The sequence below is a fragment of the Eleutherodactylus coqui genome, chromosome 6, assembly GCF_035609145.1.
Source record: "Eleutherodactylus coqui strain aEleCoq1 chromosome 6, aEleCoq1.hap1, whole genome shotgun sequence".
Lineage (NCBI taxonomy): Eukaryota > Metazoa > Chordata > Amphibia > Anura > Eleutherodactylidae > Eleutherodactylus > Eleutherodactylus coqui.
Window position 1 is genome coordinate 7,420,197 of NC_089842.1, and position 15,257 is coordinate 7,435,453.

The 15,257-nt window shown below is 47.4% G+C and overlaps 1 protein-coding gene across 1 annotated transcript in view; it reads left to right on the forward strand.

Annotated features, from left to right (window-relative positions):
* The window catches only part of LOC136631776 (NXPE family member 2-like), a 49,392-nt gene extending 48,419 nt beyond the window's left edge, over positions 1–973 (forward strand). The window contains exon 6 of the mRNA XM_066606111.1: positions 340–973. Within this exon, the coding sequence (XP_066462208.1) occupies positions 340–878 (539 nt within the window). The 3' untranslated portion in view covers positions 879–973. The remainder of the gene's footprint in view (positions 1–339) is intronic.
* Positions 974–15,257: the final 14,284 nt, after the last annotated feature.

Here is a 15,257-nt window from a genome sequence, read left to right on the forward strand (position 1 = left end):
ATCGCACAAAACCGCGTTTTTATGTGATTCGATTCAACAGAGGGGAAGGCTCCATAGGTAAACATGGGTTACAAAACCTCGCAAGTCGCATGCATATCACAAAACAGGCAAGGTTTTTGACTCGCAATCTAGAACGCTACAAAACTTCACAAATGTGAAGGAACCCCTAGGAAAGCACATGCTTTACATACATGCGATTTCTCGCTTTGTCGCAACACTAGAAAATCGCGCTACTTTGTCGCCCGTGTGAACGAGGCCTTAGTGTTAGTAAATTTGCCCCATACGGTTGCTAGTTGATCATGTCATGTTTACTAAAGTTTTACTTTATTTCTTTTCTAGCACTGAAACCACTTAATGTCTATGAAGGTGGGTGGGCACAAAAGCATATAAACGTGGACATCGAAAGGAACATACATGTTGTGTGGAAGAGACATGGAAGGCCATTTGTGTATTTAGACTTTGCGACTGTCAGAGAAGACCACTCTATCCCACGGGAAATCGATTTCATCGGAGGTAACGATCATACGGTTATCGCACTATACATTGGAGTACATTTCCGACTGTTCCCTATCCAGCACTTCATCCGAAGACTCCTCAACATTCGTCGTGCCATAGAACGTCTCCACCTCAGAAGCCCACAAACAAAAGTCATCATTAAGACTGAGAATACAAGTGAGATGATCAACGAGTTTGAAGGGATGACCGATTTCCATGCATATGTTCATTACTCCATAATGGAAATAGTCTTCAAAGGTCTCAATGTTGGCTTTGTTAATGGTTGGGACATGACCACTGCATTTAATACAAATCAGTTACATCCACCAGAATCTTTTATAAGGAATGAGGTGAACATGCTGATGACCTATATATGTACCTGAGCTTTACAGGCTGGGGACACCTTTGAACACTTTTTTTATTACGCCATATGTACTTTTGCAAATAAAAGGTATTTGCAGTTATTTTTATTACAAAAGTTCTTCCATTGTGCAGCTTGCATGTAATACACTTATTATCAGTAACATCCTCCCCTAGAAGGAAAAATATATATAAATATTGTGGGAGAGTCAGCTCAGGTAGAGCGCGGGGTTGCAGTGTGAACGGCAGTGAGAGACCAAGACACAGGTATAATAAACTAGCTGATATACCCGGCTTCGCCCGAGTTAATTTGGTACTGGTATTTATCTGGTGTTCACACGGAAAATCTTATGAAGTCGTGGTTACTTTAGAGATACTGAGGAAAAACATATGTTCACCATTTTGCATAGTTCTCTGTGTTACCCAGGAAACACCGCGTGGAGGTAACCATGCAACGTTTCCTTCATATAAAATGACATCAGGAAGTGAGAGAATTAGATTTACTACATAAAGTTTGGACACTAATTCTTTTGCGCTTAGAATTGAATAATCAAGTTGGGACCTATTAACTTTTCATATTTATGACACAATCAATGCTTGTGCCAAATTTCATGTTTCTATGACATTGGGAAGTGAGAGATTTAGATTATGTACCTAAAATTTGAACGCTAATTCTTTTGCGCATAGAATTGAATAATGGAGTTGGGACTCATTAGCTTTCCCTATTTATGACATAATCAATGCTCGTGCCAAATTTCCCGTTTCTATGACACCGGAAAGTGAAAAAATTACATTCCACACGTAAAATTTGGACGCTAATTCTTTTGCACATAGAATTGAATAATGGAGTTGGGACCCATTAGCGTTTCCTATTTATGACATAATTAATGCTCGTGCCAAATTTCACGTTTCTATGACACCGGAAAGTGAGAAAATTACATTCCGCACGTAAAATTTGGACGCTAATTCTTTTGTGCATAGAATTGAATAATCATGTTGGGACCCATTAACTTTTCCCATTTATGTCATAATCGATGCTCGGGCCAAATTTTAAGTTTCTATGACATTGGAAAGTGACAGATTTAGATTATGTACGTACAATTTCGATGCCAATTCTTTTGCGCTAGAATTGAATTATCGAGTTGGGACCCAATTACTTTTCCTATTTTGGAGATAATCTATGCGTGTGCCAAATTTCATGTTTCTACGACATCGGGAAGTTGGAGAACTTTTGGCCAGTCAGTCAGTCAGTGAGTCAGTGAGGGCTTTCGTCTTTATATATATAGATATACAGGCTTGGTCTGCGTTTATTAAAAAGTACAAAAATCAACAAAACACAGCCTAAGCTTTAGGCATAAACAAAATCCTGCTTCTTACGCACTTACTAAACAGAGTCCTTCCCCAACTATACGTTACGGCTAGCTGCAGCCGCACGAACACCAAATATTTGCACAAAGACCAGTTTTTCCCTGGGTCAGGAATAAAGCATCTCTTGAGGCCAGCAGCCTCCAGCATACTTAGCTGCTCCCGGGCCTCCCTCTGTCTGCAGCTTTGCCGACTTTATGGCCCAGCTAATGAGACACGAACTCCCTTCACTCCTAATGGGCGTAATATCTGAGCCCAGGCGAAACACAGCGACTGTCCAGAATTAATCCCTTCAGTGTCTCACAATAATTATATATAAAAGCAATCATTGTTATATATTTATTATACACATACAGAGAGGTGAGGTAGATTCTCCTCAGTATAAACACATAGAGGTGAGGTAGATTCTCCTCGGTATATACACATAGAGGGGAGGTAGATTCTCCTCAGTATATACACATAGAGGCGAGGTAGATTCTCCTCAGTATATACACATAGAGGCGAGGTAGATTCTCCTCGGTATATACACATAGAGGCGAGGTAGATTCTCCTCGGTATATACACATAGAGGGGAGGTAAATTCTCCTCAGTATATACACACACAAAGGTGAGGTAGATTATCCTCAGTATATATACACATAGAGGTGAGGTAGATTATCCTCAGTATATATACACATAGAGGTGAGGTAGATTATCCTCAGTATATATACACACAGGTGAGGTAGATTATCCTCAGTATACAAATCATTTTCCTGGGTTTTAGAGGTTTTTGAGAAAAGAACTCTCACTCTTGTATCACAGATTTCGCACAGTTTTTCACTTAGAATTAAATATTGAAGTTGTGACCACTTTACTTTTTCTATTTAGGATGTAGAGAATGGTCATGGTAAATTTCACATTTGTACAACACCAGGAAGTTAGAAAATTAGTGTTGAGGCAGTGAGTGGGGTTTTTTCGCATATATATATATATATATGAGTGACAACACGGGGGTTAAATATCACGCCAAACGGTCACTTTCCTTCTTTACTTTCATTTATTCAAATAAACTTTATCCAAAACAAAGATGACTGGGTCTCCAGGGGCAATAATCAATACTTGAAACAAAAAAGTTGCTGATAGCTTTAACCCTTCACAGTCCATAGGGAAAGCAAGTACATCCTCAGCTGAAGCAGCAATACAAGTCCATAGGTTCGCACAGACCTGTGGGTATCCAGGGCGCAGCTGGTCTTTAAGACTTCAGCATCTTCAGACTCTAGTCCAAGGCAGGCATTCTCACAGCGCCTCGTCCACAGTGCCTCTCTGCTCACGAATGGAACCCCCGTTTAACCGCAGCCTGGATCTCCCAAACACACACCTCTCCTAGGTGTTGAGGTGAGGGGCGTCTCTCTGTCCACCTCTGGCCTTCTCAGCCACACACTGGGCCTGGCAGCCCCAGCTCCATTGAGCTGTCTTCCTGGCTTTCTCAGCCAGACACTCTCTGTCACTTCAGCAGGAACCACACTTTTTATACCACTGACCACACCTGTGGGTGTTTTCCCTCTTGCTTCAGGCCCCAGACTGATTGTCTGTTGCCCCTACAGCCATCTTTTGTAGCGCACTCCTACATATCCCTTCCCCGTGATGAAGGCCGTAGGCCGTATCACTTTTTTCTTCTTCTGGCCCTCCAGGGTCAAAACTCCAGCCTCGGGGGTCTCTTTCTCTTTATACCTGTCTGATGAGTCCTTCTTGTCTTCACTCTGCTCCTCACATCCTTGCAAGTTGCCTCCAAAGTGCAACTTTGTGGCTTGTAACTTATAGTTTCCCTACCTGACCCTTCATTTCTTCTCTTTGCTGCTCCAAGGCTTTAGTAGACTTTTCTTGTTTAGGTACAGTCTTTTCACCATCATCCTTGGAGCTAACATAGTCCTCCATTTCAGTGCAGGAAGGCTTGTGGAGGCTTTCTAACTGAGCCTCCATTTTGAAGGTCTCCTCTAGTTCAAGAACCTTTTCTCTGTATTCTTCCAGTCCCTCTTGTAGCTCAGGTTCCAGCCTGGCCTTGCTATGGATTACAGTCTCCACTTCATTTTTCAATTTATTCAGGTTTATAACTATCATTTTTTCCCCTCACTTTGTAACAATCCCATTTCTTTTCTTAGTACAGTGTTGTCATCAGTTAAAACCAATAGCATTCTTCGAAGTTCCTTTCCCTCTGACTCTGACTTTTGCTTGGCAGCATGCAGTTCACTGATGAGTTGGTCCTTGGAGCCAGCCTCCCTGTGATAGGCTTCTACCATTTGGACAAACTGTTTCTTCACCTTCTGGGTTTACCTTTTTACGTCATTATTCTTTTGCTGCAGTTCTTCCAAGACTTCTGCCGCCACTTGTGAGACCTTCTGAGCCTCAGTAGTCTCCCTTTGTAAACCTAATTCGGCATTCTTTACTACTTGTAACTCTTTCAGATTCTTCAATAAGATCACCTTTTTCCTTTTCTGTCTGAACTGGGTTTTAGACATCTCTGGTCTCTGAACCTTTCTTTCAGCCGCTTGGCTATTTGACTTACAGCATTTCATCTTCATGCACAACTTCTCTGCGAACTGCTGAAGTGCTGCTCTTTCTTCTGACACTACTTTCAGGGTGCGTGTCAGGGTTAGTACCTCTATTTCTCTCTCATTAGCCCTTTCTTCTGCATGCTCAAGTTCACTGGCATATCTTTCAGATCTGGCTTTTTCTTCAGTCAGCCCCTGTTCACATAGCTTCTGTTTCTTCTCCAGTTTGGACACAAGCTCCTGTTGCTGACCAAGCTTAACAGTAACACCTTCTACCTCTTGCTGAAGACTTACTTTAACCTTCTCAAGTTTATCACAGGTGGCTGATTTCTCTTCACACTGCTGCCTTGTAGTTTCTAATTCTCCTTGTATTTCTCTTTCCTGCTCTTCCACAGAATCCAAACACAAAGCCCTCTTCTCCAGTCTATCTTCCAGATCCACCACCTCAGCCTGAAGTGTTGCAATCTGCTCTGATAGGTTTCTCTTAGCTTCTGCATCCTCCTCTGCCTGCTTGAGTAACACATTTTTCTCACCTTGCATAGTCTTCATGTCTGCACTGAGACCAAGCCTCTGCTGCGTCTCTTCTTGCAGTAACTTCTGGAACTCTTCACTCTGAGCTTCCAGCTTCGCCTGAAGCCTGCTCACCTACTCAGACAACGCTGTCTGCACACTGTCACCTTCAGTTATTTTCATTTGTAGCTCTTGAAGCTGCATCTCTACTGTATTTTTCTTGCATTCATATGCACACTTGTCTTCCAACAACCCCTTCACCTTTTGGGTCAGCTCGAGAAAAATCGCTTTTCCATGTTTCTTTCACTTTTTCAAGTTGCTTCATTTGCTTGGACAGTTTCCCAACAACTACATCATGACTCCGTTCCAGCTCCTGGATTTGGGCTCCATGTATTTCAGCTGGGACACCAGTCTCTCATGCAGCGCTTCCTGGTTTTCTTTGTCACCCAGTAAGTCTTTCAAGATTTCTGCTTGCTTCTCTGCCGTACTGCAAGCAGCTTTCTGTATTCCCAGCTCTTCCTTGAGCTGACTTACTTGGCACTCCAAGTCACCATTCTTCTTTGCTAACAGCATTTTCAACTCTGCAACTTGATTCTGCAAACCTGTAGTTTGATTACGTGCATCTGTAGAAGCTCTTTCTAACTCGCAACACGTCATCTCCAACTCTTGGGTTTTCATTTGCAGTTTTTTACAGTCCTGTTCACACTGCACAGATTGTTCTAATCGTTGGGACAGTTCACTCTTAGCTAGCGCATGAGTTTGCTTAAGGTTCTGGATCTGAGCTTCATATAGCTCTATTTCTTCATCCCTGCTTATCTGTAGCTGGGTCAGCACCTGCTCCTGATGAGCTTCTTGGGCTTTCTTGAAGTCCAGTATACCTCTCAATACCTCTGCTTGCTTTTCTGCTTTGCTGCAGGTGCCTTTCTCCACCTCCAGCTTTTCTTTGAGCTGTTTTACCTGAACTTCCCATTGAATATTCCTCTTTGCTGACCGTGTCTTCAACTTTTTACAGTCTTGTTCACACTTATGGGTTTGTTCTCCCAACAAAGCCCTGTGATCAGTTTCAGTCTCCGTTATAAGGTGCTCAGTCTCTGTAGCTTTGACTGACTCTGTCAGTGCAGCCAACTGCTTTATTAGGAGTTGCCTTTCCTCCAGCTGCACTTGCATAGCCTCCTGTTGCTGCAGCCTCTCTTGTAACAACTGCTTCAACAATTCCTCCATACTTATAGAGGTTGTCTGCCTTTTCACTGGCGTCTTTGACCTGGGACCTTCACTGCTTGTGCCCGCATCCTCCACCATATGTGACAACACTGGGGTTAAATATCACGCCAAATGGTCACTTTCCTTCTTTACTTTCATTTATTCACATAAACCTTATCCAAAACAAAGATGACTGGGTCTCAAGGGGCAATAATCAATACTTTAAACAACAAAGCCTCTGATAGCTTTAACCCTTCACAGTCCATAGGCAAAGCAAGTACATCCTCAGCTGAGGGAGCAATACAAGTCCATAGGTTCGCACAGACCTGTGGGTATCCAGGGAGCAGCTGGTTTTTAAGCCTTTAGCCTCTTCAGACTCTAGTCCAAGGCAGGTGTTCCCCAAGGATCCTGCTACCTCTCGAAGCGCCTCGTCCACAGCGCCTCTCCGCTCACGAATGGAATCACGGTTTAACTGCAGCCTGGATCTCCCAAACACACACCTCTCCTAGGTATTGAGGTGTGGGGCTCACTCAGCCAGACACACTTTGTCACTTTAGCAGTAACCACCCTTTTTATACCACTGACCACACCTGTGGGTGTTTTCCCTCTTGCTTCAGGCCCCAAACTGATTGTCTGTTGCCCCCTACAGGCCATCTTTTGTAGCGCACCCTTACAATATATATATGCAAAAGGCCACACACACACATTATATATATATATATATATATATATATATATATATATATATATATATACACACACACACACACACGCATATATATATATATATATATATATATATATATATATATACATACACACACATATATATTTTAAAGAGAGAGAGACCAACAGATCCGCCCTATTCTCGCTGCGAGCATATTCATATTCAATTATATATCTATGGCCACACACATTCGAGATTGCCATAATAATGACCCTATGGCTATTTCGTCTCAGGGGGTGGAGATTTTGTGGCCAAATGGACGGAGAGGTGACATCAACAAAAAGTTGTTGTGTAAGGAGTCTCAGTCGATTTTTATTATTTTTTTTTTCGGTTCAGTAGTTGCCACCCTCAAGGATTAAATGAGACACTCTCCTTTGCCCTTTTATCCTTTAGATACTGGTTATACGACATTCCTGTATTTATCATAGATGTCGCCGTAAGGTCCATCTTTTACTTTGTTTAGGTGGCATCTCTCTCTGATTAGGAAATATCTTATTTGTTCTCAGCACACATGTATTATCATGGCGGCTTGTGGCACCGTATCCTCTGCAGGGACATTTTATAGCAGTATATTCCACACTATTAATGAGATGGTATCAGCACCATGTATGTAGTGTCCCAGAACCAGAGTCAATGTTACACACCAGTGCAAAGTTGTTGTGTGGTTGCATAAAGCATATTTTTCACATGCATAATAATATATATTGTTTGCATCTTCTATTGTGCAGCCCAATATTTGCAAAACCTTGCATAAGCTCAGGCTATGCAGAAATGTAAGGGTTAAATTGTACAGATGAGATGTGATTTTGGTTATCAAGAAGACCCTCATCAGATTTCCCACAGCCCCCAGGAATGTGGGAGGGACCCAACAGCAGGAAGAGTGAGTTGTCTCTTGGAGGGGGAAGGGAGAAGAGTAACATGTGAGCTCAGGACAAAAACCACAGAGAGAGAGAGGTCCTGGAATCTTAACCCACCCTGCCATTTTTGGGCAATGCTGATTTTTGTGCCAGTCAACGCTATGAAGGGAATTACTGTGTCATGAGCTCTGAGGAAGAGAGTTGAAGCTAGACAAAGGGCATAAGGTGTGCAAGGACACTCTGCGTATTCTGTTTCTTAACCTCCAGTAGGAACAGTGCCAGTCAGCTGCCATGCTGATGAATCGTCCTCACGTGTCCTTCCATGTAGCGCTTATGGAACTGAATTGTGAATAACAAGTAGATATTGTAATTAGAGATGAGCGAACGTACTCGTCCGAGCTTGATACTCTTTCAAGTATTAGCGTGTTCGAGATGCTCGTTACTAGAGGCGAGCACCACGCGATGTTCGAGTTACTTTCACTTTCATCTCTGAGACGTTAGCGCGCTTTTCTGGCCAATAGAAAGACAGGGAAGGCATTACAACTTCCCCCTGCGACGTTCAAGCCCTATACCACCCCCCTGCAGTGAGTGGCTGGCGAGATCAGGTGTCACCCAAGTATATAAATCGGCCCCTACCGCGGCTCGCCACAGATGCATTCTGACAGAGATCAGGGAAAGTGCTGCTGGTGCCAGAGCTGCTATAGGGAGAGCGTTAGGAGTTATTTTAGGCTTCAAGAACCCCAACGGTCCTTCTTAGGGCCACATCTGACCGTGTGCAGTACTGTTGAGGCTGCTTTTAGCAGTGTTGCACAATTTTTTTTTTTTTCGGCCGTGCAGAGCATTGCGTCCGCAGTCTGCCGTCATTGTACAGAGTATAGGGCCAGTACTGGTGAGGCAGGGAAAGAGATATTCAGGCTATATAGGCAGTGGGCTTTTTCCAAAAAATTGGGGAAAAATACTATATTTGGGCTGCCTGTGACCGTCTTCAGTTTACTGCGTGTCTGCTGGGGGTAATAGTCCTAATTAATACGCAGCTAAGCGTTACAGCAGGCTGGCACAAAATTGTTTCCTGGATCTGCTGTCTCTGTTACATCAGCGCCGTCATCCCGCCAGAGGGAAACAGAATACATAATATTATACACTGCCTACAGTATCTATCTGCTGGGGGTAGTAGTCCTAATTAATACGCAGCTAAGCGTTACAGCAGCCTTTGCAAAATTGTTTCCTGGATCTGCTGTGCGTTCCGTAAGGGAAGTCAGCCTCCAACCACAGGCCAATAAGCGGCACATTTAATTACAGCGTTCTGTTTCTGCACTACTGGTAATACAGCATGCTGAGGGGTAGGGGTAGGCCTAGAGGACGTGGACGCGGGCGAGGACGCGGAGGCCCAAGTCAGGGTGTGGGCAGAGGCCGAGCTCCTGATCCAGGTGTATAGCAGCCGACTGCTGCAGGATTAGGAGAGAGGCATGTTTCTGGCGTCCCCACATTCATCTCACAATTAATAGGTCCACGCGGTAGACCTTTATTAGAAAATGAGCAGTGTGAGCAGGTCCTGTCGTGGATGGCAGAAAGTGCATCCAGCAATCTATCGACCACCCAGAATTCTGCACCGTCCACTGCTGCAACTCTGAATCCTCTCGCTGTTGCTCCTCCTTCCTCCCAGCCTCCTCACTCCATTACAATGACACATTCTGAGGAGCAGGCAGACTCCCAGGAACTGTTCCCAGGCCCCTGCCCAGAATGGCCAGCAATGGTTCCTCTCCCACCGGAGGAGTTTGTCGTGACCGATGTCCAACCTTTGGAAAGTTCCCGGGGTCCGGGGGATGAGGCTGGGGACTTCCGGCAACTGTCACAAGAGCTTTCAGTGGGTGAGGAGGACGATGACGATGAGACACAGTTGTCTATCACTCAGGTAGTAGTAATTGGAGTAAGTCCGAGGGAGGTGCACACAGAGGATTCGGAGGAAGAGCAGCAGGACGATGAGGTGACTGACCCCACCTGGTTTGCTATGCCTACTGAGGACAGGTCTTCAGAGGGGGAGGCAAGTGCAGCAGCAGGGCAGGTTGGAAGAGGCAGTGCGGTGGCCAGGGGTAGAGGCAGGGCCAGACCGAATAATCCACCAACTGTTTCCCAAAGCGCCCCCTCGCGCCATGCCACCCTGCAGAGGCCGAGGTGCTCAAAGGTCTGGCAGTTTTTCACTGAGAGTGCAGACGACCGACGAACAGTGGTGTGCAACCTTTGTCGCGCCAAGATCTGCCGGGGAGCCACCACCACCTGCCTCACCACCACCAGCATGCGCAGACATATGATGGCCAAGCACCCCACAAGGTGGGATGAAGGCCGTTCACCGCCTCCGGTTTGCACCGCTGACTCTCCCCCTGTGCCCCAACCTGCCACTGAGATCCAACCCCCCTCTCAGGACACAGGCACTACCGTTTCCTGGCCTGCACCCACACCCTCACCTCTGCTGTGCTCGGCCCCATCCACCAATGTCTCTCAGCGCACCGTCCAGCCGTCGCTAGCGCAAGTGTTGGAGCGCAAGCGTTAGTACGCCGCCACGCACCCGCACGCTCAAGCGTTAAACGTGCACATAGCCAAATTTATCAGCCTGGAGATGCTGCCGTATAGGGTTGTGGAAACGGAGGCTTTCAAAGGTATGATGGCAGCGGCGGCCCCGCGCTACTCAGTTCCCAGTCGCCACTACTTTTCCCGATGTGCCGTCCCAGCCCTGCATGACCACGTCTCCTGCAACATTGTACGCGCCCTCACCAATGCGGTTAGTGGCAAGGTTCACTTAACAACGGACACGTGGACAAGCACAGGCGGGCAGGGCCACTATATCTCCCTGACGGCACATTGGGTGAATTTAGTGGAGGCTGGGACAGAGTCAGTGCCTGGGACCGCTCACGTCCTACCCACCCCCAGAATTGCGGGCCCCAGCTCGGTGGTGGTATCTGCGGCGGTGTATGCTTCCTCCACTAAACCACCCTCCTCCTCCTCCTCCTACGCAACCTCTGTCTCGCAATCAAGATGTGTCAGCAGCAGCACGTCGCCAGCAGTCGGTGTCGCGCGTTGTGGCAGCACAGCGGTGGGCAAGCGTCAGCAGGCCGTGCTGAAACTACTCAGCTTAGGAGAGAAGAGGCACACGGCCCACGAACTGCTGCAGGGTCTGACAGAGCAGACCGACCGCTGGCTTGCGCCACTGAACCTCCAACCGGGCATGGTCGTGTGTGACAACGGCCGTAACCTGGTGGCGGCTCTGCAGCTCGGCAGCCTCGCGCACGTGCCATGCCTGGCCCACGTCTTTAATTTGGTGGTTCAGTGCTTTCTGAAAAGCTACCCACGCTTGTCAGACCTGCTCGGAAAGGTGCGCCGGCTCTGCGCACATTTCCGCAAGTCCCACACGGACGCTGCCACCCTGCGCACCCTGCAACATCGGTTTCATCTGCCAGTGCACCGACTGCTGTGCGACGTGCCCACACGGTGGAACTCTACGCTCCACATGTTGGCCAGGCTCTATGAGCAGCGTAGAGCTATAGTGGAATACCAACTCCAACATGGGCGGCGCAGTGGGAGTCAGCCTCCTCAATTCTTTACAGAAGAGTGGGCCTGGTTGGCAGACATCTGCCAGGTCCTTGGAAACTTTGAGGAATCTACCCAGATGGTGAGCGGCGATGCTGCAATCATTAGCGTCACCATTCCTCTGCTATGCCTCTTGAGAAGTTCCCTGCAAAGCATAAAGGCAGACGCTTTGCGCTCGGAAACAGAGGCAGGGGAAGACAGTATGTCGCTGGATAGTCAGAGCACCCTCCTGTCTATATCTCAGCGCATTGAGGAGATGGAGGAGGGGGAGGAGGATGAGGAGGAGGGGGAAGAGACAGCTTGGCCCACTGCTGAGGGTACCCATGCTGCTTGCCTGTCATCCTTTCAGCGTGTATGGCCTGAGGAGGAGGATCCTGAAAGTGATCTTCCTAGTGAGGACAGCCATGTGTTGCGTACGGGTACCCTGGCACACATGGCTGACTTCATGTTAGGATGCCTTTCTCGTGACCCTCGCGTTACACGCATTCTGGCCACTACGGATTACTGGGTGTACACACTGCTCGACCCATGGTATAAGGAGAACCTTTCCACTCTCATACCCGAAGAGGAAAGGGGTTCGCGGAGATCAGGCAGCATGTACAGCACAGGCAGGGGAACACTCTCTAAGGCCTTTGACAGCTTTCTGGCTCCCCAGCAAGACTGTGTCACCACTCCCCAGTCAAGGCTGAGTCGGCGGGAGCACTGTAAAAGGATGGTGAGGGAGTACGTAGCCGATCGCACGACCGTCCTTCGTGACGCCTCTGCCCCCTACAACTACTGGGTGTCGAAGCTGGACACGTGGCCTGAACTCGCGCTGTATGCCCTGGTGGTGCTTGCTTGTCCTGCGGCTAGCGTCTTGTCAGAGAGGGTGTTTAGTGCGGCTGGGGGAATTATCACAGATAAGCGTACCCGCCTGTCAACCGACAGTGCCGACAGGCTTACACTCATCAAGATGACCAAAGCCTGGATTTCCCCAGACTTCTCTTCTCCACCAGCGGACAGCAGCGATACCTAAACAATACGTAGGCTGCACCCGCGGATGGAAGCATTGTTCTCTATCACCATCAAAAACGTGGACCTTTTAGCTTCATCAATCTGTGTATAATATTCATCCTCCTCCTCCTGCTCCTCCTCCTGAAACCTGATGTAATCACGGCGAACGGGCAATTTTTCTTAGGCCCACAAGGCTCAGTCATATAATTTTTGTAAACAATTTTTATACGTTTCAATGCTCATTAAAGCGTTGAAACTTGCACCTGAACCAATTTTTATTTTAACTGGGCTGCCTCCAGGCCTAGTTACAAATTAAGCCACATTAACCAAAGTGATTAATGGGTTTCACCTGCCCTCTTGGTTGGGCATGGGCAATTTTTCTGACGTACATTAGTACTGTTGGTACACCAATTTTTTGGGGCCCTCGCCTACAGTGTAATCCAATTAATTTTTTGCCCACCTGCATTAAAGCTGACGTTACATCAGCTGTGATGGGCACTGCAATGGGATACATTTATGTACAGCCGGTGGGTTCCAGGGAGCCACCCATACTGTCGGTCCACACGGAGTTGTAACTGCATGTGTCCACTTCTAAAGAACCCCAGTCTGACTGGGGCATGCAGTGTGGGCCGAAGTCCACCTGCAATAAACATGACATTACCTCAGCTGTGATGGGCAATGCAATGGGATATATTTATGTACCGCCGGTGGCTTCCTGGCACCCACCCATGCTGTCGGTCCACAGGGACTTCACAATAGGGAGTTGTACCTGCCTGTGTCTATGAATTTAAAACCCCGGTCAGGTTGGGGCATGCAGTGTGGGCCGAAGCCCACCTGCATTTAATCGGACGTTACCTCAGCTGTGATGGGCACTGCAATGGGATACATTTATGTACAGCCGGTGGGTTCCAGGGAGCCACCCATGCTGTGGGTGCACACGGAATTCCCATTGCGGAGTTGTACCTGCCTGTGACTATTTATAAAAAAACGCGGTCTGACTGGGGCATGCAGACACCTTGACAGAATGAATAGTGTGTGGCACATAGGTTCCCCATTGCTATGCTCACGTGTGCAGCTCCTGATGGCGGTGGCACAGGATTATATTTCTCATTGCTTCTGTACAGCATTGTGGGCTATCGCTCCACCCCTTTTAAAGAGGGTCGCTGCCTAGCCGTGCCAACCCTCTGCAGTGTGTGCCTGCGGTTCCTCCTCATGGCAGACACACTTATAAGTAGACATGAGGGTGGTGTGGCTATGAGGCCAGCGTGTGGCATGAGTGCAGCTGAAGGCTGCGCAGGGACACTTTGGTGTGGACACTGCGTCGTGCGCGCGCGCGCGGGGGGGGGGGGGGGTTGGGCAGCATGTAACCCAGGAGAAGTGGCAGCGGAGTGTCATGCAGGCAGTGATTGTGCTTTGTTGGAGGTAGTGTGGTGCTTAGCTAAGGTATGCATTGCTAATGAGGGCTTTTCAGAAGTAAAAATTGTTGGGAGGGGGGGGGCACTCTTGCCGGTATTGTGGCTTAATAGTGGGACCTGGGAACTTGAGATGCAGCCCAACATGTAGCCCCTCGCCTGCCCTATCCATTGCTGTGTCGTTCCCATCACTTTCTTGAATTGCCCAGATTTTCACAAATGGAAACCTTAGCGAGCATCGGCGATGTACAAAAATGCTCGGGTCGCCCATTTACTTCAATGGGGTTCGTTATTCGAAACGAACCCTCGAGCATCGCGAAAATTTCGTCCCGAGTAACGAGCACCCGAGCATTTTGGTGCTCGCTCATCTCTAATTGTAATGCAATTTGAGTGCAACCCCACAGCAGAGGCTAATCTACATTGGACTGTGCATGTTAAGAATTGAATCAGTTACTCTGCTAAAGCAGCCACCTCTAAAGTCACGATAACCAAATGATCATTCATCTACTGCTGTTTTATAATACCTCACGTTATGCTATGATTGACTGTGGTAACATGGAATGGGCATAACCAATTGCAGTAAAGTTTAAAGTTGTTTCACAAAATCGGTTAGAAGTCCATCCTGCACTCCGTATAACTGAAGCAGCTTCCTTGACAAAAGGGTATGGTGTGGAGCCACCCTGCCACATGACATAAGAACTACAGCTTAGTAGCTCGAATAATGTAAGCAATTACCATCTGCCTACAAGTAGAGGGTTATTTATTGCTTGGGTTGCCTCATTTGTAAATTAGGCCGTGGTCTTATACAGAAGATTTTTCTATAACCTTGTGACCAGCAGCCATAGTAAGGCTGGCTGTTACGGTACTAGTGGGGTGCTATGTACACACGGCGCGGGGCTCCCTGAACTACACCCACGCCATGGTCCCTTCCTGGAGATAGCCCAGATGGTGGATACGTCCAGGCTGACAACTCTGACCCTACGCTTACTAGGGGGGACAGGCAGGGACCGCAGTACCTAGCAAGAGACAACTACCTACTAGCACCGACAAGAGAGGCAGATGACAAGACCCAACACGAAACAATACAAACAGACCAAGGCAGATGGGAAGACCTGGCAGAACAGCAAACAAGCTGACAAACAGGAGACTGACAGAGGCAAGATGCAAGCACGCTGACAGAAACCAATAGCCTTATAAACAGAAGCCTCCGCCCAGGGGCAGAGAGAGG